The following is a 15752-nucleotide window of genomic DNA, read 5'->3' on the forward strand; positions in this document are numbered from 1 at the left end:
CACCGCCTTCTCTCCGTCGACTGATCTAATGCGTGAACATTATGGGATGCGCACTATCCAGATGGGATTTAACCCTCTGGGCTTCTTCATAATTGGGTCACACTTAGCTTCCTCCCGCCCGAAAACGGGCGAAGCCTTAAAATTGTACTTAACTTTGTCCTAGGATAACCAATCAAATATTGTTTTGTTCTATAATGTTTTCTGATTATTATATAGAATTTTTAGAATTTTTTATGATACTTTGCATTAATTATGTAATTTTTATGAGCTATTTTTTCCATTAGAATTAATATATATATTTTTATTTTATTTATTTTATTTTATTTTTCAATAAATGCAACATTTCACATCAAATTAGAGTGCAGGCCTAAAAAAAAAAAATATTTCAAGTGAGAAGAGCGCCACCTAGTGGCTTCAAAATTTATTAATTTGTGTCATGTCCTATAACCGCCCATAGGCGGCCTATAGCTTTTTTATTTATTTATTTGATTTATTCCCATTCGGAAAGAAAACAATTTATTACTAATCAACCACTGAATGGAACAACACAAATTATATATCATTTTAAAGCTTAGAATCTCAGCTTTTTAATGCATCTAATTAAATGTATTAATTCCTAACGAGTGCTGAGTAATCCCTCTAAAACCAAGTGTACCGCCAGCAGGCGCCACCTAGCTGCGAAAATATTTATTACCATATTTTTCAAAAATCTTGCCTTGATAAACACAAAGTTGATGTCATTTGAAAGCTTAGAGTCTGAACTTTACAGTGAATGTATCCACTTTGAAAAACTCTTAAGTATTGCTGAGTTATTTGCTGATACATAGAATTTCTCTTTTTTTCATAATCTATAAAATAATGTACTGCAATGTGTCAAAAACATCATACAGCTCATGAAACATTCTCAGATAATTGAAAATGGCACTTCATTTTTTACAGCATATTATTACAATTAAAATGAGCCCAAAATTAACATAATCTATTGCTTTTATGACAAGATATTCTTCATGGAGAAAAAATTGCCCATGAGGGGGTGTGAAAGACTGTACAAAAAGGCTATCTCTTTTCAAAATGCTGTAATTTTTGATTCCTTTATCCAAAAATGATTATTTTTTTATCCAGATGCAGCTAACATGTAGGGGGACTTCACTAAAAAAGAATTTTCCTCCTACCTTATTTCCTTCCTGAGTTATTCCATGACAAATATGAAAGATATGCAAAATCATAATATAAATTATATATATTGTCTTTTATCCACCGTTTCTTGGCGGGACAATGTCCAAATGTAATGTAATTTATATTTTCAAAAAATTTAAAAAGAGTTCTTTCAAACGATACCTACCTTTTGACTCTCCTTGCTATAGTTTTGGAGTTATTATGATTATATAATTTTTATATATTTTGGGGCAAAATTTGCTGTTTCAGTCTTACCAGTTCTTTTCTCTGTGTGTGTGTGTGTGTGTGTGTGTGTGTGTTTGTGTGTGTGGGTGTGTGTGTGTGGGGGGGAGGGTGTCTTTTTTGCACTCTTGATGTTTTAGAGTGTCACCCCTTCATTGCTGTACACTTTTTTTCAGCACAGTGGCTGATCTGTAGCTTGTACCACCAAAAGTTTCTCTGAGTTTTCCTATTTTTTCGTATTTCCCATTCATTTCCTATGTCGCCCGTTTTCGGGCGGGAGGAAGCTAAGTGTGACTTTTTTTTTTACGACCCTTTAACATATCAGAATCATCTCCTTGATTTTTTTGTGTGTTCATATAGGTAAGAAAACAAAAGTCACCAAGTTTCACCCCCATCCGATGAAGCAAAAAAAATAAACAATTCGAAACGTTCAAGTTTTCGCCCGTTTTCGGGCGAAGAAGCCCAGAGGGTTAAACTGTCGGCTGAAGACCCAAGTTTGGTTTAAAGGGGTCATATAATGGTACATGCACTTTTACAAGTTGATTGCACTGAAATGTCTGTTGGCAGTGCCTGTACACAACCATCCTATCATGATAAAAATCCATCCAGTGGTTTTGTTTTAATCTCCTTATATGTTTGACCCTCTCTGAAATCAAGCCGTTCGATATTGTGACGTCATAAGATCGTACGCCCCTCCCGCTATTGTGATTGACAGCCGTCTTTCAACACAAGACCCGCCCTGAGCGAGCTGTGACAGCCGTCATAGTAGTCCGCCATTGTTGTTATGCTGGAGCAGAATGGCGTCTAAGCGATTGTGGTGTTCAGTTCTTAGATGTAATAAGGAACACAGCAGTCATTTGGATGTTCCTAAATCCGAGCCGTTGAAGATGCAGTGGCTGAGTTTTGTTTTTGAAGCGATATGCCCAAAGGATTGACGCGGGGATTCCCTCACGGGGATTCCCCACGATCGTCTGTGCTTTCATGTTTGCGCGAATCATTTCAGACCAGACAGCTTTACAAACGAGAAAAAACGGATCGGTACCAACGTGTTCCTGCTGAACCTCCAGAAGATGTGAGTGTAATGTTTTATTAACCTTTATATTAGTATTTATATTAATCTTTGCGAAATTTGCAAACCTTGCTGCAGGCTTCACGATGAATGCTAAGGTTAACACTCAGGGTACATTACGGCATGTTTTCTATGTACGACGTTCTCAATATAATTCATAATCCCACGTTTATAATGAACAACGCGTGGTTATTGTGTTAGAAACGGTGTACGCACAGAACAGAGGGGCGGGGTCAGCAAAGCTCATTATCATTTAAAGACGCATGCACTGAAACGGCGTGCTGAAAACAGAGCTGTTTTTGACCAGGTAAAATGAGTGTTTTCTTACAATACTAATGAGAATTTTTAATTAAAGTATATTACAAACTTTTAATTTAGACCCTAAAGAATCATATTAGCTTGTACAAAAATGGCATTATATGACCCCTTTAAAGATGAAAAACGTACCAAGCGCAATGTTCTCTCACCATTTCTGATTTCTAACACACACTCACAACGTTCGGCGTGATCTCGCGACTGTCAGAGCAGAAACGACAGATTATCACCTCTCCTTCCGTGTTTAAAATCATTTGAATGTGTAAATTGGCAAGACAAATCACATCCAAATGATAAACTTTCACTCTATGTTGGTTAAACTTAGCAGTTAATTATCCACAAATAACGTGCGTGCTGAACCGTGGGGCCTGGTCCGTAAGAATCAACCCCTAATAATGAATGAACACACTTATCATGTAAAATAAAATAATATCTTAGATGGAGAAAAATCCTTCTCCAGTCAGTAAACGTGTCCCTGTCCCCGAAAATGCCAAATATGTTGATGCTCAACAGCGCCTTCCTCCAGGTTTTCTGCTGCGCATCGTTCATGTTCACCGCGCATGCGCACTAGATTTGTTTATAAGACTGACAGGCTCAATAAATTGCTGGAAATGTATCAAATCCTTCACCGTTAAAAACCTTGGATGCATGAAATTCCAAATCCCTAGCATTTTAATTCACTTGCCTTATTGCACTAATGCTGTTAGACAGTCATATGACAACAATAAAATGTCTGAAAGGGTCATTGTTTGGAATCATTTGAGTATTTGCACAATAAAGCCCTTTCAGCTTGTGTAAAGTGCTTTGTCTGTGACAAAAGGAGCTTTTTATGTGCAACGTGATGCAGCAGTGGAGATTATGCGGGATGATTTTGTGGATTGTGAATGTAAAATCTGATTATCGCTGGGGGGAGGGAGGGAGACAGGGAGATGCGGCGGCGGCAATGACTTTTCCTCTGATGTCCTGCAAGGGCATGGAAGTACACTTTTCCTCTTGCTGCTAAGCAAGTCTGCATCGGACATCTGGGATTTCATGGGATGCACTATATACGCAGCCAGTTCTGAGGCTCCTTCAGCGGAGGGGCCTGAGGCGCAGAAACGCCCCCATGGTCACAGCAACAGGACCTGTCGTACCCGGGACCGGTGAGGCTCAGATGCATTATAGCGTGTGGACTGACTGTTGTTGACATGTGTCTTTTATTAATGCTGAACTTTAAGCTCTTAAAAACCTCAACTGTCAGAGATTTATCGCCAAAATGTGAATGTCCCCAGTCATTTCAGGCTGTTTATATGTGCTTTAGGCTATAGGCCTACTTTTACATTTTCACTTTGGATTTCATTCATATGCTTGCTTGTGTACATCTGTTTTAACTTAATCTGCACAATCTACTATTTGTTATCTTGTTTTCAAATTAAGATCAAGGTAGAAATATAATATTATCAACAACTGTTGTAAAGTAGCCTAGCCTACTATAAAATGCTTCTGCCATGAAGTAAAATAATAATAGGCTAATAATAACTAAATTGTTTTGAAATGGTTTCTTAATGATAGTAGCCTAAGTTATGAAGCATTTCAAAGACAACAGATTCGTTTTTATAGACGTCTATGGACATTTACTTTGTCAGTCGTTGTCAAAACTGTCTGGGCTAAAAAAATAATTGATTTAACGAGCTAATGGGTAGTTATTCCGATTCTGCAGCGTGTCAGTCAGTGTGTGTAATGTGTGTGTGCGCGCGCTGGAGTAAATCCAGCGGGAGTTCCAGGAGCTTCCTAATAACACCGCGAGTCGCTAATGCTGCTGACGCTACAGCTCTCATAAGACCTCACACACTGACTACATAACGCTCACGATCACACTTATGACACTTTACATTCGTAAACACGGACTATTGTTACGCCGGTAAAGATGTCGTTGTCTTAACACTGTCTCACCTCTATGGGACACGTCGAGCGAGGGTTTGGATATTTCCTCAGGTAAGTGTCTGTCAACGGATCTTTATCACTGACTGTGATGACGCGTTTTTACGGTCATCAGCATCGTAAATCCTGCAATGTTATATATATATATATTTATGTATGTAAATGTATAACGCTATTCTTTGAATTATATTACCTTTGCATCAAATTACAAAACAACTACTGCTGTGAGGGTGTTTCAGCTGTGGAAGTGATGGTCAAATTGACATCTTTCTCTTTTCTGATTTCCGTTTTCAGTCTGTTTTTTTTCCCTCTTTTTAAAAGTTGTGAAAACACTATTCTTTTTCTATTTTAGAGCAAATGGGAGCACAACAAAATAATGTAGTCCTCCATTCACTGCTATAAGTTTACCCAACTATGACGACGTGCGCTTCTGAGAAACCCACGAACGTAGTGACATACACTGTTTAATTCACATATGTGCATGCAAAGGTTTAACTTGTTGTTCACTCTGAGAATATAGATCAGATTTAGTTTTTCTGAAACGTTTTAGTTGGATGTTTGTCTAAAGATTTTTATTACTACTTGTTTCTGAACGTTGAGAAAATTCTAGTAGGCTACAAGTAGGCTAATGTTCCTATAATGTTTACAAAATGGAATGGAATGTTCCCTTAACATTTGTATAACCAAGAAAAAACGTTTTTAAATAATTTCAACATGCAGAAATAACATTTTTCATAACAGAGTGGGAACAGTAACAAAACGTCCTTGGAATATATTTTTATTTGCTGGGAATACAGTAAAATAAATTGCCATAGGCTGCTGTAGAAACCGCAAACCGTAAAGCAAACGGTTTACTTGCCGATATTTATTTTTATTCAGATTATTATTACTGTTATTAATAAATGTATTTGACATTTGTATGTTTTATTATATGTTAGCCATCATTTTGCTTGATGCATTGCTTTACAGTTATTTTATCACAGTTACAAAAATTTAGGCAGCAAAAAATGGCTTTTTTGAACTTTAACCACACCGACTTTAGATATGTCTGGTGGTCTGTTTCTAGTATGTAGCCTAGACCATACTCAGGGTAAGCACCATATTGAATTTAACACGGATGAAAACGAGGCTGTGAGGAATAGACGTAGGCCTACAGTCTTTACAATGGCATGCTCTGTATAAAGGTCTTAGATAGATCACATACTTTTCACAATTCACAATTTTCAGAACTGTTTTATGGAGTTTTTGTGTATTGAAAGTTTTTATTGGAAAGATGTTTTGTCAGCTGAACAATTGGATTGTTGTTAAACAATGAACGCACACTGTATATTTTTCACAGCCTCATTTTCATTCCTCTCTAAAATTAAATATGGAGCTACGTTCCCTGATTAAAGTCTATAGTCACTGTAGTAGGTTTAATACACACTTAAATACCACGAATTGTTCCTTTAGATTGTGCAGGATATTTTTATCACACAAAACATTTTATCTAGTCAGCATCCACTACAAACTGTATATAAACTGCTATGTGTTTATAAATGTAAAGGGCAGTGGAGCAGGCCAAGAGGAGTTAAGACTGGGTTAAGACGTTTATGTAGGTCACTCAGCGAGTCCACTTAACTCTTTACAATAACACATAACCAAATGTGATGTATATGAGAGTTCAACATCTCCAGAATTTCCCACGACAACCATAGTTTTTTTTACCAAAATTCCAAAAGTGATGTTATTAACCAGTCAAAAATAAGGTGACACCTCTCATGAATTTATTTATTATTTATTTAAGGTTTTACAGCAGTAACAATAAATGCAGCAACTAGGGTGTTTTTGGCAGAAATTATGATTACCATTAGTAGGCAATATAGCATTAGACACCATTAACCAGTAGAAATGTATCAACTGGTGGAGATTTTGGCCACTCGAGGACTCTATCGTGGTTACGCTGATGTGACGTTGCTGTGCTGAGCGGTCAAGAAAGCGTAATATTTGCCTGTCTTTTTAAACATTGCGGATTTAAAACAAGTGATTTTAATAGCAGCAAAAACACCTCATGTTAAGAGCGCACAGCCGCTGCTCATAAAGCACAACTGAAAAAAAAAAAAAAAATGGATTCTTATTGCTGCCTAATTGGGCTTGAACTGTTCAATTACATTTATGTGTCAAAATGCCCATCTTTGCAAGTATCCTCACACCGTGCCTTAACCAAACGCGAATAAAATGCCTCTTTTCCATGTTAATCAGAGTTTTTGTCCTAACCAGCCACGACAGCGACTCGCGATGATTCTATTTTAGAAACGGTTTCTATCTTTGCGACGTCAGGGCTGGAACAGCAACAGAAAGTATGATAATCTCAGGTACTTTTTATGTGCTTTAATGTTAAAAGCGTCTGTGTGAGTTTGAATATCATTGTGTGTGTCTTTTGTAGCCGTACAAACAACAATTCACCTCAGATCTTCAAAATCAATAAAAGTGAACAAGAACGTTCAAACTGTCAACTCATTGTTAACAGAAAAGTGTAGCCTATTCTATGCATTTTTAATAATGTTAAAATGGTGTAATATTCATGAATTTGATTTAGCCTACTTATCCAATTCGTTGCGAGCTTGCCGAGGGAGCCCGCCCATAGGGTCTTCTGATTGGCTGTGTTTTTTTTCGCGTACATAGTCGTGTCGCGTGTGCTGTGGACGCTAAAATCTTATCGCATCGCGTCTGGTTAGGACACGGTGTTATAAACACATTAATCAAAGTCTTAAGTGAACATAAACATCTGAGAAAGAAAACACATGTGAATCAGTATATTGGATCTGTGCATTAGGTCTTAAAGTGACAGCAGCCTAATATTCCTGCTGTGTTGATCAAACAACAAAAGATGAAGAGAAAATCATTCACTGCTCTGGACTGAATCACTTTTGTTACTTTATTAAGAATAAATGTATATTTAATATACAATACATTTGATTACTTTATAAAATGTATGTAGTATTTCTTATTTTTTTTGCGTTTTGAAGTCTTTCGGGTCTGTTTCATTTATCTTTGTTCTATTGTAGTTTGTCTTCCTAGCCTAGTTTCTTTGTTCACTGTTTTACTTATTCCGTTTAATTTTTTGTGGCATTGAAAATGGTGAGAAGAATTATGAAATTTCAATGGTAGCCTATCAAACATTTTGAGATCATAACCTTATTCAAAGCAAAAATAACTATTGTGATACATATCGTGAAATAAAATTAGTCATAGCTGGTCATATCTGGATTTTGGTCATATCGCCCTCCCCCTAAAGTTAGGAGAGGAAGTGTTCCAGTAATGTCAAAATGAAACAGAGTTGTTGTCCTTATTTAAACCTGCCTCTGACTGACATAAACCACACAGGTGTTTTCCAACATAATAAGCTCTCTAGCATGTCCTCACAATATAGTTTGGATAATGCAGTGTGAATGGCTTGCTAAGTGTCCGTCAGTGTGTGTGTCGACCGCCTGCAGACGTACATGAGAACAGCCCTGTTGTACAGCTGTTATTACTGTGAAGCCCTGAAGGCCCTTTATACAGCGAAACCTCCTGTCGTCGCCCGCTCTGAGCCAGTAACATTAACAAATTAGAGTACTACTTCTAATATTGTAGTTACTACGGCGGTATCTTATGGCATATTGTACTTGAATAGTTGCACACTATATTAGTCATATCAGTTATAAGGCTAATGATTATTCCAGAATGCATTCATTTTAGACATTTATTTAAGTTACTTTAAGTATGAATGGTGCTATTTACCTTTCATTTACCTAAGTTGATTTGGTAGACATGCTTTTCCGTAAGTCCACAAGCTGACAGGTTGTTTGTTTAAGGTCTTGTAAATCATGTGTATTCAGAGCAAACATGGTTCCATAAAGAAACTTTCCATCGCATAAAAGGTTTTCTATAGTGGAAAAGGTTCTTTAGATAGTTAAAATGTTCTTCACATTAAGAAAAAAGGGTTATTTTACGAACTGTTCTCTTGCTGCATCATGTGCCAATTTTGTCAGCAGTGGCAGAAAAAAGATGGTGGTGTGTCTTTAAGAGAGGCTTCTGTGCCTGCAGGCTAATGTTGATTCAGCTAAATGGATTAGCAGTTATCCTGCCTCGTAAATACGTATTAATTTAGAGAGAAACAAGGAGGGCACTGAGTAACCTCTAACATTTAGGACAGCTCTAGACATCAGATAATGATCTAAACAGTTCATAGTACTATACACTTTCAGAATCTGGATCCATAGGAGCTGCTGAGATGAACATCGACACACGATTGTCCACATTTACACCTCAGCGACCCGACCCAGCAGTGGTGACTGCTTTAAGACCACACGTAAAGCCCGGCTTCCCATAAAAAGACTTCACAAATGTTGCTGCGAGATGGTCATCAGTGTTTTTTTCTATTTGTCCGTGATCACAGAATACAGCTTTTTTATTGATATTATTTTTTTTACTGAGAAATAGCTAATTTCTGCAATTTCTGTCTGATTATTATTATTATTTTTAGCTTGACAAAATTAGGAACATTTATATTCATTTTAGAAATGTTCATGACTTTATTAATTTCCATGACCTTAGCAAGTTTAGGAATTCTCTCATATATCCAGGTTCACTCCTTCTTAAAAATGACAGTTATTGAGTAAACAAATGTAAAAAGAAAGAAATATCTTTACACATCTTGATTTGCTAATTTTGTCTTACTTTAAATCATTTTAAGCCATCCAAGAAGTGTCCTTAATTATAAAAAAATAAATAAAAACTTTTAAATCTTTACAAATAAAAAAACTGTACTTGCAGGTAATATAATCTTAAATAATAAAGTGTAAATAAAGGCCACTTAAGTGTAATTAAAGAGAGTATGCTTTCATTACTGTTTCTTAACACACTTAAGTACACTTTTAATAATGTACACTTTGTAATTGTCAAATTACATGTTTTGCTTTAAAGTAAATTTTAAATTATTATGTTTTAATAATCTTTTGTCTGCTTTAAAAAAGTACACTTATTTTGAAGTAGTGTATAAACTACTTGTAAAGTACTTGATAATATTTAATAATATAGTGTTATTTGATGTTAAATTTTAAGTAACTGAATATCATTTGCTGCAGTATATATATATACACACACACACACATATATATATATATTATATATACACATACACACACTGTATGTATATATATATGTGTGTGTGTGTGTGTGTGTTACAGTGTTTGTGTGTATATATATATACACTGTAACACACACACACACACACACACACACACACACACATATATATATTATACAGTGTGTGTGTGTGTGTGTGTGTGTGTGTGTGTGTGTGTGTGTGTGTGTGTGTTACAGTGTGTATATATATACACACACTGTAACACACACATATATATATATATACTGTGTGTGTGTGTGTGTGTATATATATATATATATATATATATATACACACATACATACACACACACACACACACACACACACACACACACACACACACACACACACACACACACACACACATATATATACATACATACACACACACACACACACACACACACACACACATATATATGTGTGTGTGTGTGTGTGTGTGTGTGTGTGTGTGTGTGTGTGTGTGTGTGTGTGTGTGTGTATGTATGTGTATATATATATAAATGTGTATGTGTGTGTGTGTATATATAAATGTGTGTGTGTGTGTGTGTGTGTGTGTGTGTATATATTATATTTATATAATGTAACATCAATCCTGCAGTAGCTTGTGTGAAGGCGGAGCAAAGAGGTTTTCTTCCCAGTTCACATGTGATGGGGCGTTTCTTAAAGGCACAGCAACACAACATGCCCTTCTTCATTTTAAGGGTCAGAGAGAGAGAGAGAGAGAGAGAGAGAGAGAGAGAGGAAAAAAAGTCATTTATGCTGGAAAAAATATTAATGATGAAATATGTATGACATGACCCTTTAAAAAAACCTCAGTAACTATCATCTAATTACTATAATCACGCGCTGGCCGTTTAATCCCCTAGTCTATGTATTTCTCTTTGCATTTTTAAACGCGGTAGGCTGCATATGTTGCTCTTTGCCCTCCTCTCATTGCTGTCCTGTGAGGGGCATCAGCAGGAGAACTGCTAGTTAAGCGTTTTAGAGGAGCAGCGCACCAGCTGTGTGTGTGTGGCGTATAGCAGCGTGTGTTCAGTCTCTAGGGTGCATTAAACAGCGGATCAAATGATGTGACCTTCAAAAACAGGAACCGGTCCGTCAGTGCACACAGAGATGACTCAAACTCACGCCTAATGAAGCTTCCCAATTAAAGATAACAAGGGAAGAATAGGCATGCAGTGAGCAGCGTTCCCAGCCCTGGTCCATTTATCACAGCTCTCTAATTGGAGCCCAGAAATAGCATGTGCTCTTTTGCTATGGGAAAAGGCTAAATGTTCATTAGAAGTGTGTATGACGTGTTGTTGTTGTGTGTGTTTGTGTGTTTTGCAGGCCTAGGACCATGAGTGATCATCAGGATCCGGCTGAAGAGATCGGGCTCCTAACACCTCACGATCAGCCGGAGCCCTCGAAGGACGAGGACATGCATTTCAGGCAAGTTAGGACTTGACTCCGCTTCGGTCGCCTTTATATAATCTGGGTTCATCATACAGTAATAATATATTGATATCATCATGGCTTCATGTCATAAGTTGAATGTATTTGAGTGGTTGTAGCAAGAAGGTCCAGGGTTTGAGTCCCGCTGAGCTTTCTGAGTGGAGTTTGCGTGTTCTCCTCGTGTTATTGTGGGGTTTTCCTGTGGGAGGAGACTCTGGGAGAGGCTCCAGCTGTGACCCGGCATGATCTGGAAAATATATTAGTTAAGATGAAGCAGTCATAATAGATATTCAGCTGGAAGTGACATACTCTCACTTTTTGGCCTCCTTCCTCAATAAACAAAACAATTTTAACAGAAAGATGTTTAATATTTGCATATTATGTTTTGTTAAACAGTCTCATTCACATACAATTCAGACTGCAAACACAATATTCAGGTAAAATATTAGTTTAGTACAATCATGTCCTTTCTATGATACCATCTCATGATGAATAATGATTTTTATCTCACAAATAATTGATTACAATCTCTGTGATGAAGAATGACGGTACACTCGAGTCTTTCAGCTGATTACCCAGTTACAGCTGAGCATCAATAATCATAAGTGGCACCAATAAAAAAAATCAACACACTCCTTACTACTCTATTACTATATTAGTAATGGTAAAGTCATCAAACTTGACACAAATGCACAGATCAAAATCATTTATCAAATAAAATTAGCAATATAAAAAACTTATTCAAATGTTTTATTATGAAATCTATACCCCTTATGTGACCCTTAAGCTTCTTTTATTCAAGAACTTCCCTTATGAAAAAGAAGACTTTAGCATACTTTTAAATACAGCATTATTACAGAAATACTATACATTAAAATAATATACTTAAGTGTGAAATGAATGTCTTTTCAGAAACTGAACTGCATGTTAAATTTCAAAAGTTCTTCAATTGCCCTGCTGAATGTACTGACAAGCATTTATGGTAAACTAAAATATACTTTAATATCATTTCGGTCACACTTTATTTTAGGGTCTAATTCTCACTATTAACTGTGACTTTTGCCTCAATAAACTCCTAATTACTGCTTATTAATAGTATAGTTGTTAAGTTTAGGATTAAGAGATGTAGAATATGGTCATGCAGAATAAGGCATTATTATTATGTGCTTTATAAATACTAATAAACAGCCTAATATGCATGATAATAAGCAGTTATAGTGAGAATTGGACCCTAAACTAAAGTGTTACCATAATATGTATTGAAATATGCATGCAATTTATTTAAATATATTTGGAATTTTGTAGTGAAGTTGCATCTAAAATATTAACTCTAATTGTAAAATTGAATAACACACTAATGTTAAAATTATAATCAAGTACTTTACATGAGCTTTAGTATGTTAGTCAACCCTTTATAATATTCCAGCTTTAAAGAAGTACTCTTATTTTGAAGTAAAACTTTTATTTTGACATTATTACAAAGTGCAGTTTTTTAAAAGTGTTAAGCATCGTCATGTAAGTAAGTATTCTTAAATAGCCTTTTTATTTGATCAAATTTTTTTTTTAAATATACTTTTAACATTTGAAGTTCACATTCAATACAGTTAAGTGCATTTCTCTTGGGAAATGTTAGGAATGATTTAAACTAGCTCACATGGTGGCAGATTCCATTATATGTGAACTTGTGCACTTCTTGTAAGTGTAATGTGCTTCCAGACGGGGTTTAGCTGAGCACTTTCATCCGCTGAATGACTGAACGGCTCAGTATCACAGAACCTGTATTGTGTTTCCTCTGTAAAAATCCAAGTTTGAAAATCTTTGTCCCCTTTTACTTGCTTCTAGATGAATTATTGACCATACACAGGAACATATTCTGTTTCTGGCTCGAGATGTGTTCTGGCTGTTAATCCGCCTATCTATGCAGAAGCTCAGCCAAGGGCAAACACACACACACACACACACACACACACACACTCTCTGCCAGTCTGAAACTCTCATCGTGAGCAGAATAAGAGCTCGTGACTCATGTCTGCATTGCACAGGAGACACAGCAGCATTTGTGTTTCTATCTTACTGTCGTTTTAAAGGTATCTGCGAGCGGATGATGATTTCTGATCATTTTTGTTGCTTAGAGATCAAAGAGAAACGAGTTCATCTATTTAAAGTAGTTTGTGGCAGCTGAAATGAATGGTTATTAATGCGAGACATGTCACGTGGATGTCCATAATTCAGTCTGTGTATGCCATGATACCAGATACCAGAGCCAAACCTATTTAAAGTGGGTTGAACAATTATTCAGAATGATATCTGTCGATACCGGTAGTTAGATTTTCTTAAGGGAAACTCATTACTCTTTACTACTATAATATTCAAGGGTAAAATTAACAACAGAGCTATTATATTCAACTGCTATTTATTTTCAGATATAATAATTAAACAAAAAAACTGAAATGTTTTCCACATAAGGTAGTTTTCATTAGCACTTGTCTTCATTACAAATTTATTCAAGCATATATATATATATGATTAACAGTAAATAAGCTCCTCTTTAGTGTTTTATAGCTAGCTAACGAACTGTGAACATTTAATAACTTTTCCCAATGTTAAGTGTCATTTTTAACAAGCTGTTTTATTGATTGAAACACTGATTGGGTTATTTTGATTGATTGATTGATTGATTGAAGTTTATTTTGAGCAAAATAAATAAATAAATAAATAAATATATAAACACAATATAAAATAAACATAGCACAGTTTATCTCCCATATACATACATACACACATATACACATAAATATATACACACATATACATTACAAATAATAACTATACACATACACACACACACACACACACATATATATATATATATATATTAACACAATATAAAAAACATAGCACAGTTTATCTCCCATATACATACATTTGCATATATATACTGTGTGTATATATATATATATATATATATATATACACACACATATACACACAAATATATATATACACACACACATATACAGTACATTACAAATAATAACTGTACACATACACATATATATACACACATATACATATACACATGTGTACCTGTACACACACACACACACACACACATTACAATTTTGATACACATATCCCATATTTACACTAATACTAGTTGCTCGAAAGGGAGTGGAAAGAAGTATAACTTAAAGTACATGAGACATGAGACGTGATACATTTCGGTGAGTAGTACTGTATCTTTCAGCACAGCTTTTGATATTCATGCATGTTTTATAGCACTATAACTTGTAGTAAAGTGGAAGAAAAGACTTGCGCTGCTGCTTGAACTGAGGTGCTATGGCGATCTGTCGCGATACATGTAAGAGCCTCAAAATGATCACAAAAATTCATGATAAAATGGACAGAATTTGAAATATGAGACTTTGTTTCTTAACAAAGCGATGGCCAATATTTTCTATCTGCCAATATATCAGTGCATCCCTGTTTTGACGTTGCATTTAATTTTTGTTTTAATATCACCTCAGTTAAGTGAGCAAATCCAACCTAGGTTACAAATAAACAGTTTTGGTTTGGAACACTGTCAAACTTTAGTTACTTATTTATTTATTTATTTATTTGAGATTTCTTTGATCCAGCACTGATAAAGCTATATTGGACATTTTTTAATACATAAAAATAATGTTTGTGAACAAGTTTGACTTGGTTAGACGGAACACTAATCTCCATGATGGTGCTACACTATACAATATAACCCAAAACAAATACAATACTAAAGAGAACCGTTAATACAACTATGACCCCTATACATTTGTTTACAATAACTTAAAAGTCCCCCAAAGCCTCCTTTCTTTGCAAGGCCCACTTATTTAAATATTCAGGTGCGAGAGCCAATGGCCACTGATCTCGAACACAATATGCAGATTTGCGGACAGACATGACCTCAGCTGAATCTTTCATTAATTGACATAAATTTGTTTAAAATGCATTAAAACATTTTAACATTAATTTAACATTAATCCAAAAAGCAAAATTGAATGGTTCAACCGTAGCTCAATCTGATTTTGAATGCAATAATGAAGAGTAAATGCATGATGTTTTATCTATTTTGTCATTCTTGTGCTGCTCTTGTGCAGAAAGATGATGGGAAATCCACCCATAGCTTGTGTTTTTCTATGTAGTATTAAGAGAAGGAAAATCCTCATTTTACTGGACAAAAATGAGTATGCAGCCCTGCAAACAAAATATATATTGTTGGTCCAAGTCAAAGACAAATGTACTTTGTCTTCCATGTATAATTCATTCTCGACTCACTCACCACACAGGAAGCCACATCACATGTTGCTCTGAAAAACACACGCTTGTGCCTCACACACCACTCTCTATTTGTTTTTATTACATTAAAGCACGCCAATGTTTGTAACTCAGTCAGCACTACTTGACGCATTGTGTCTGTGTTCAA

The 15752-nt window shown here is 35.5% G+C and overlaps 1 protein-coding gene across 1 annotated transcript in view; it reads left to right on the forward strand.

The window, feature by feature from the left end:
• Window positions 1-4642: 4642 nt before the first annotated feature.
• The window catches only part of gramd2aa (GRAM domain containing 2Aa), a 30937-nt gene continuing 19827 nt past the window's right edge, over window positions 4643-15752 (forward strand). Inside the window, exons 1-2 of the mRNA XM_081359650.1 lie at window positions 4643-4756; window positions 11186-11287. Of these exons, the coding sequence (XP_081215776.1) occupies window positions 4719-4756; window positions 11186-11287 (140 nt within the window). The 5' untranslated portion in view covers window positions 4643-4718. The remainder of the gene's footprint in view (window positions 4757-11185; window positions 11288-15752) is intronic.

This window comes from Scardinius erythrophthalmus (assembly GCF_964197995.2).
Source record: "Scardinius erythrophthalmus genome assembly, chromosome: 2".
NCBI lineage: Eukaryota > Metazoa > Chordata > Actinopteri > Cypriniformes > Leuciscidae > Scardinius > Scardinius erythrophthalmus.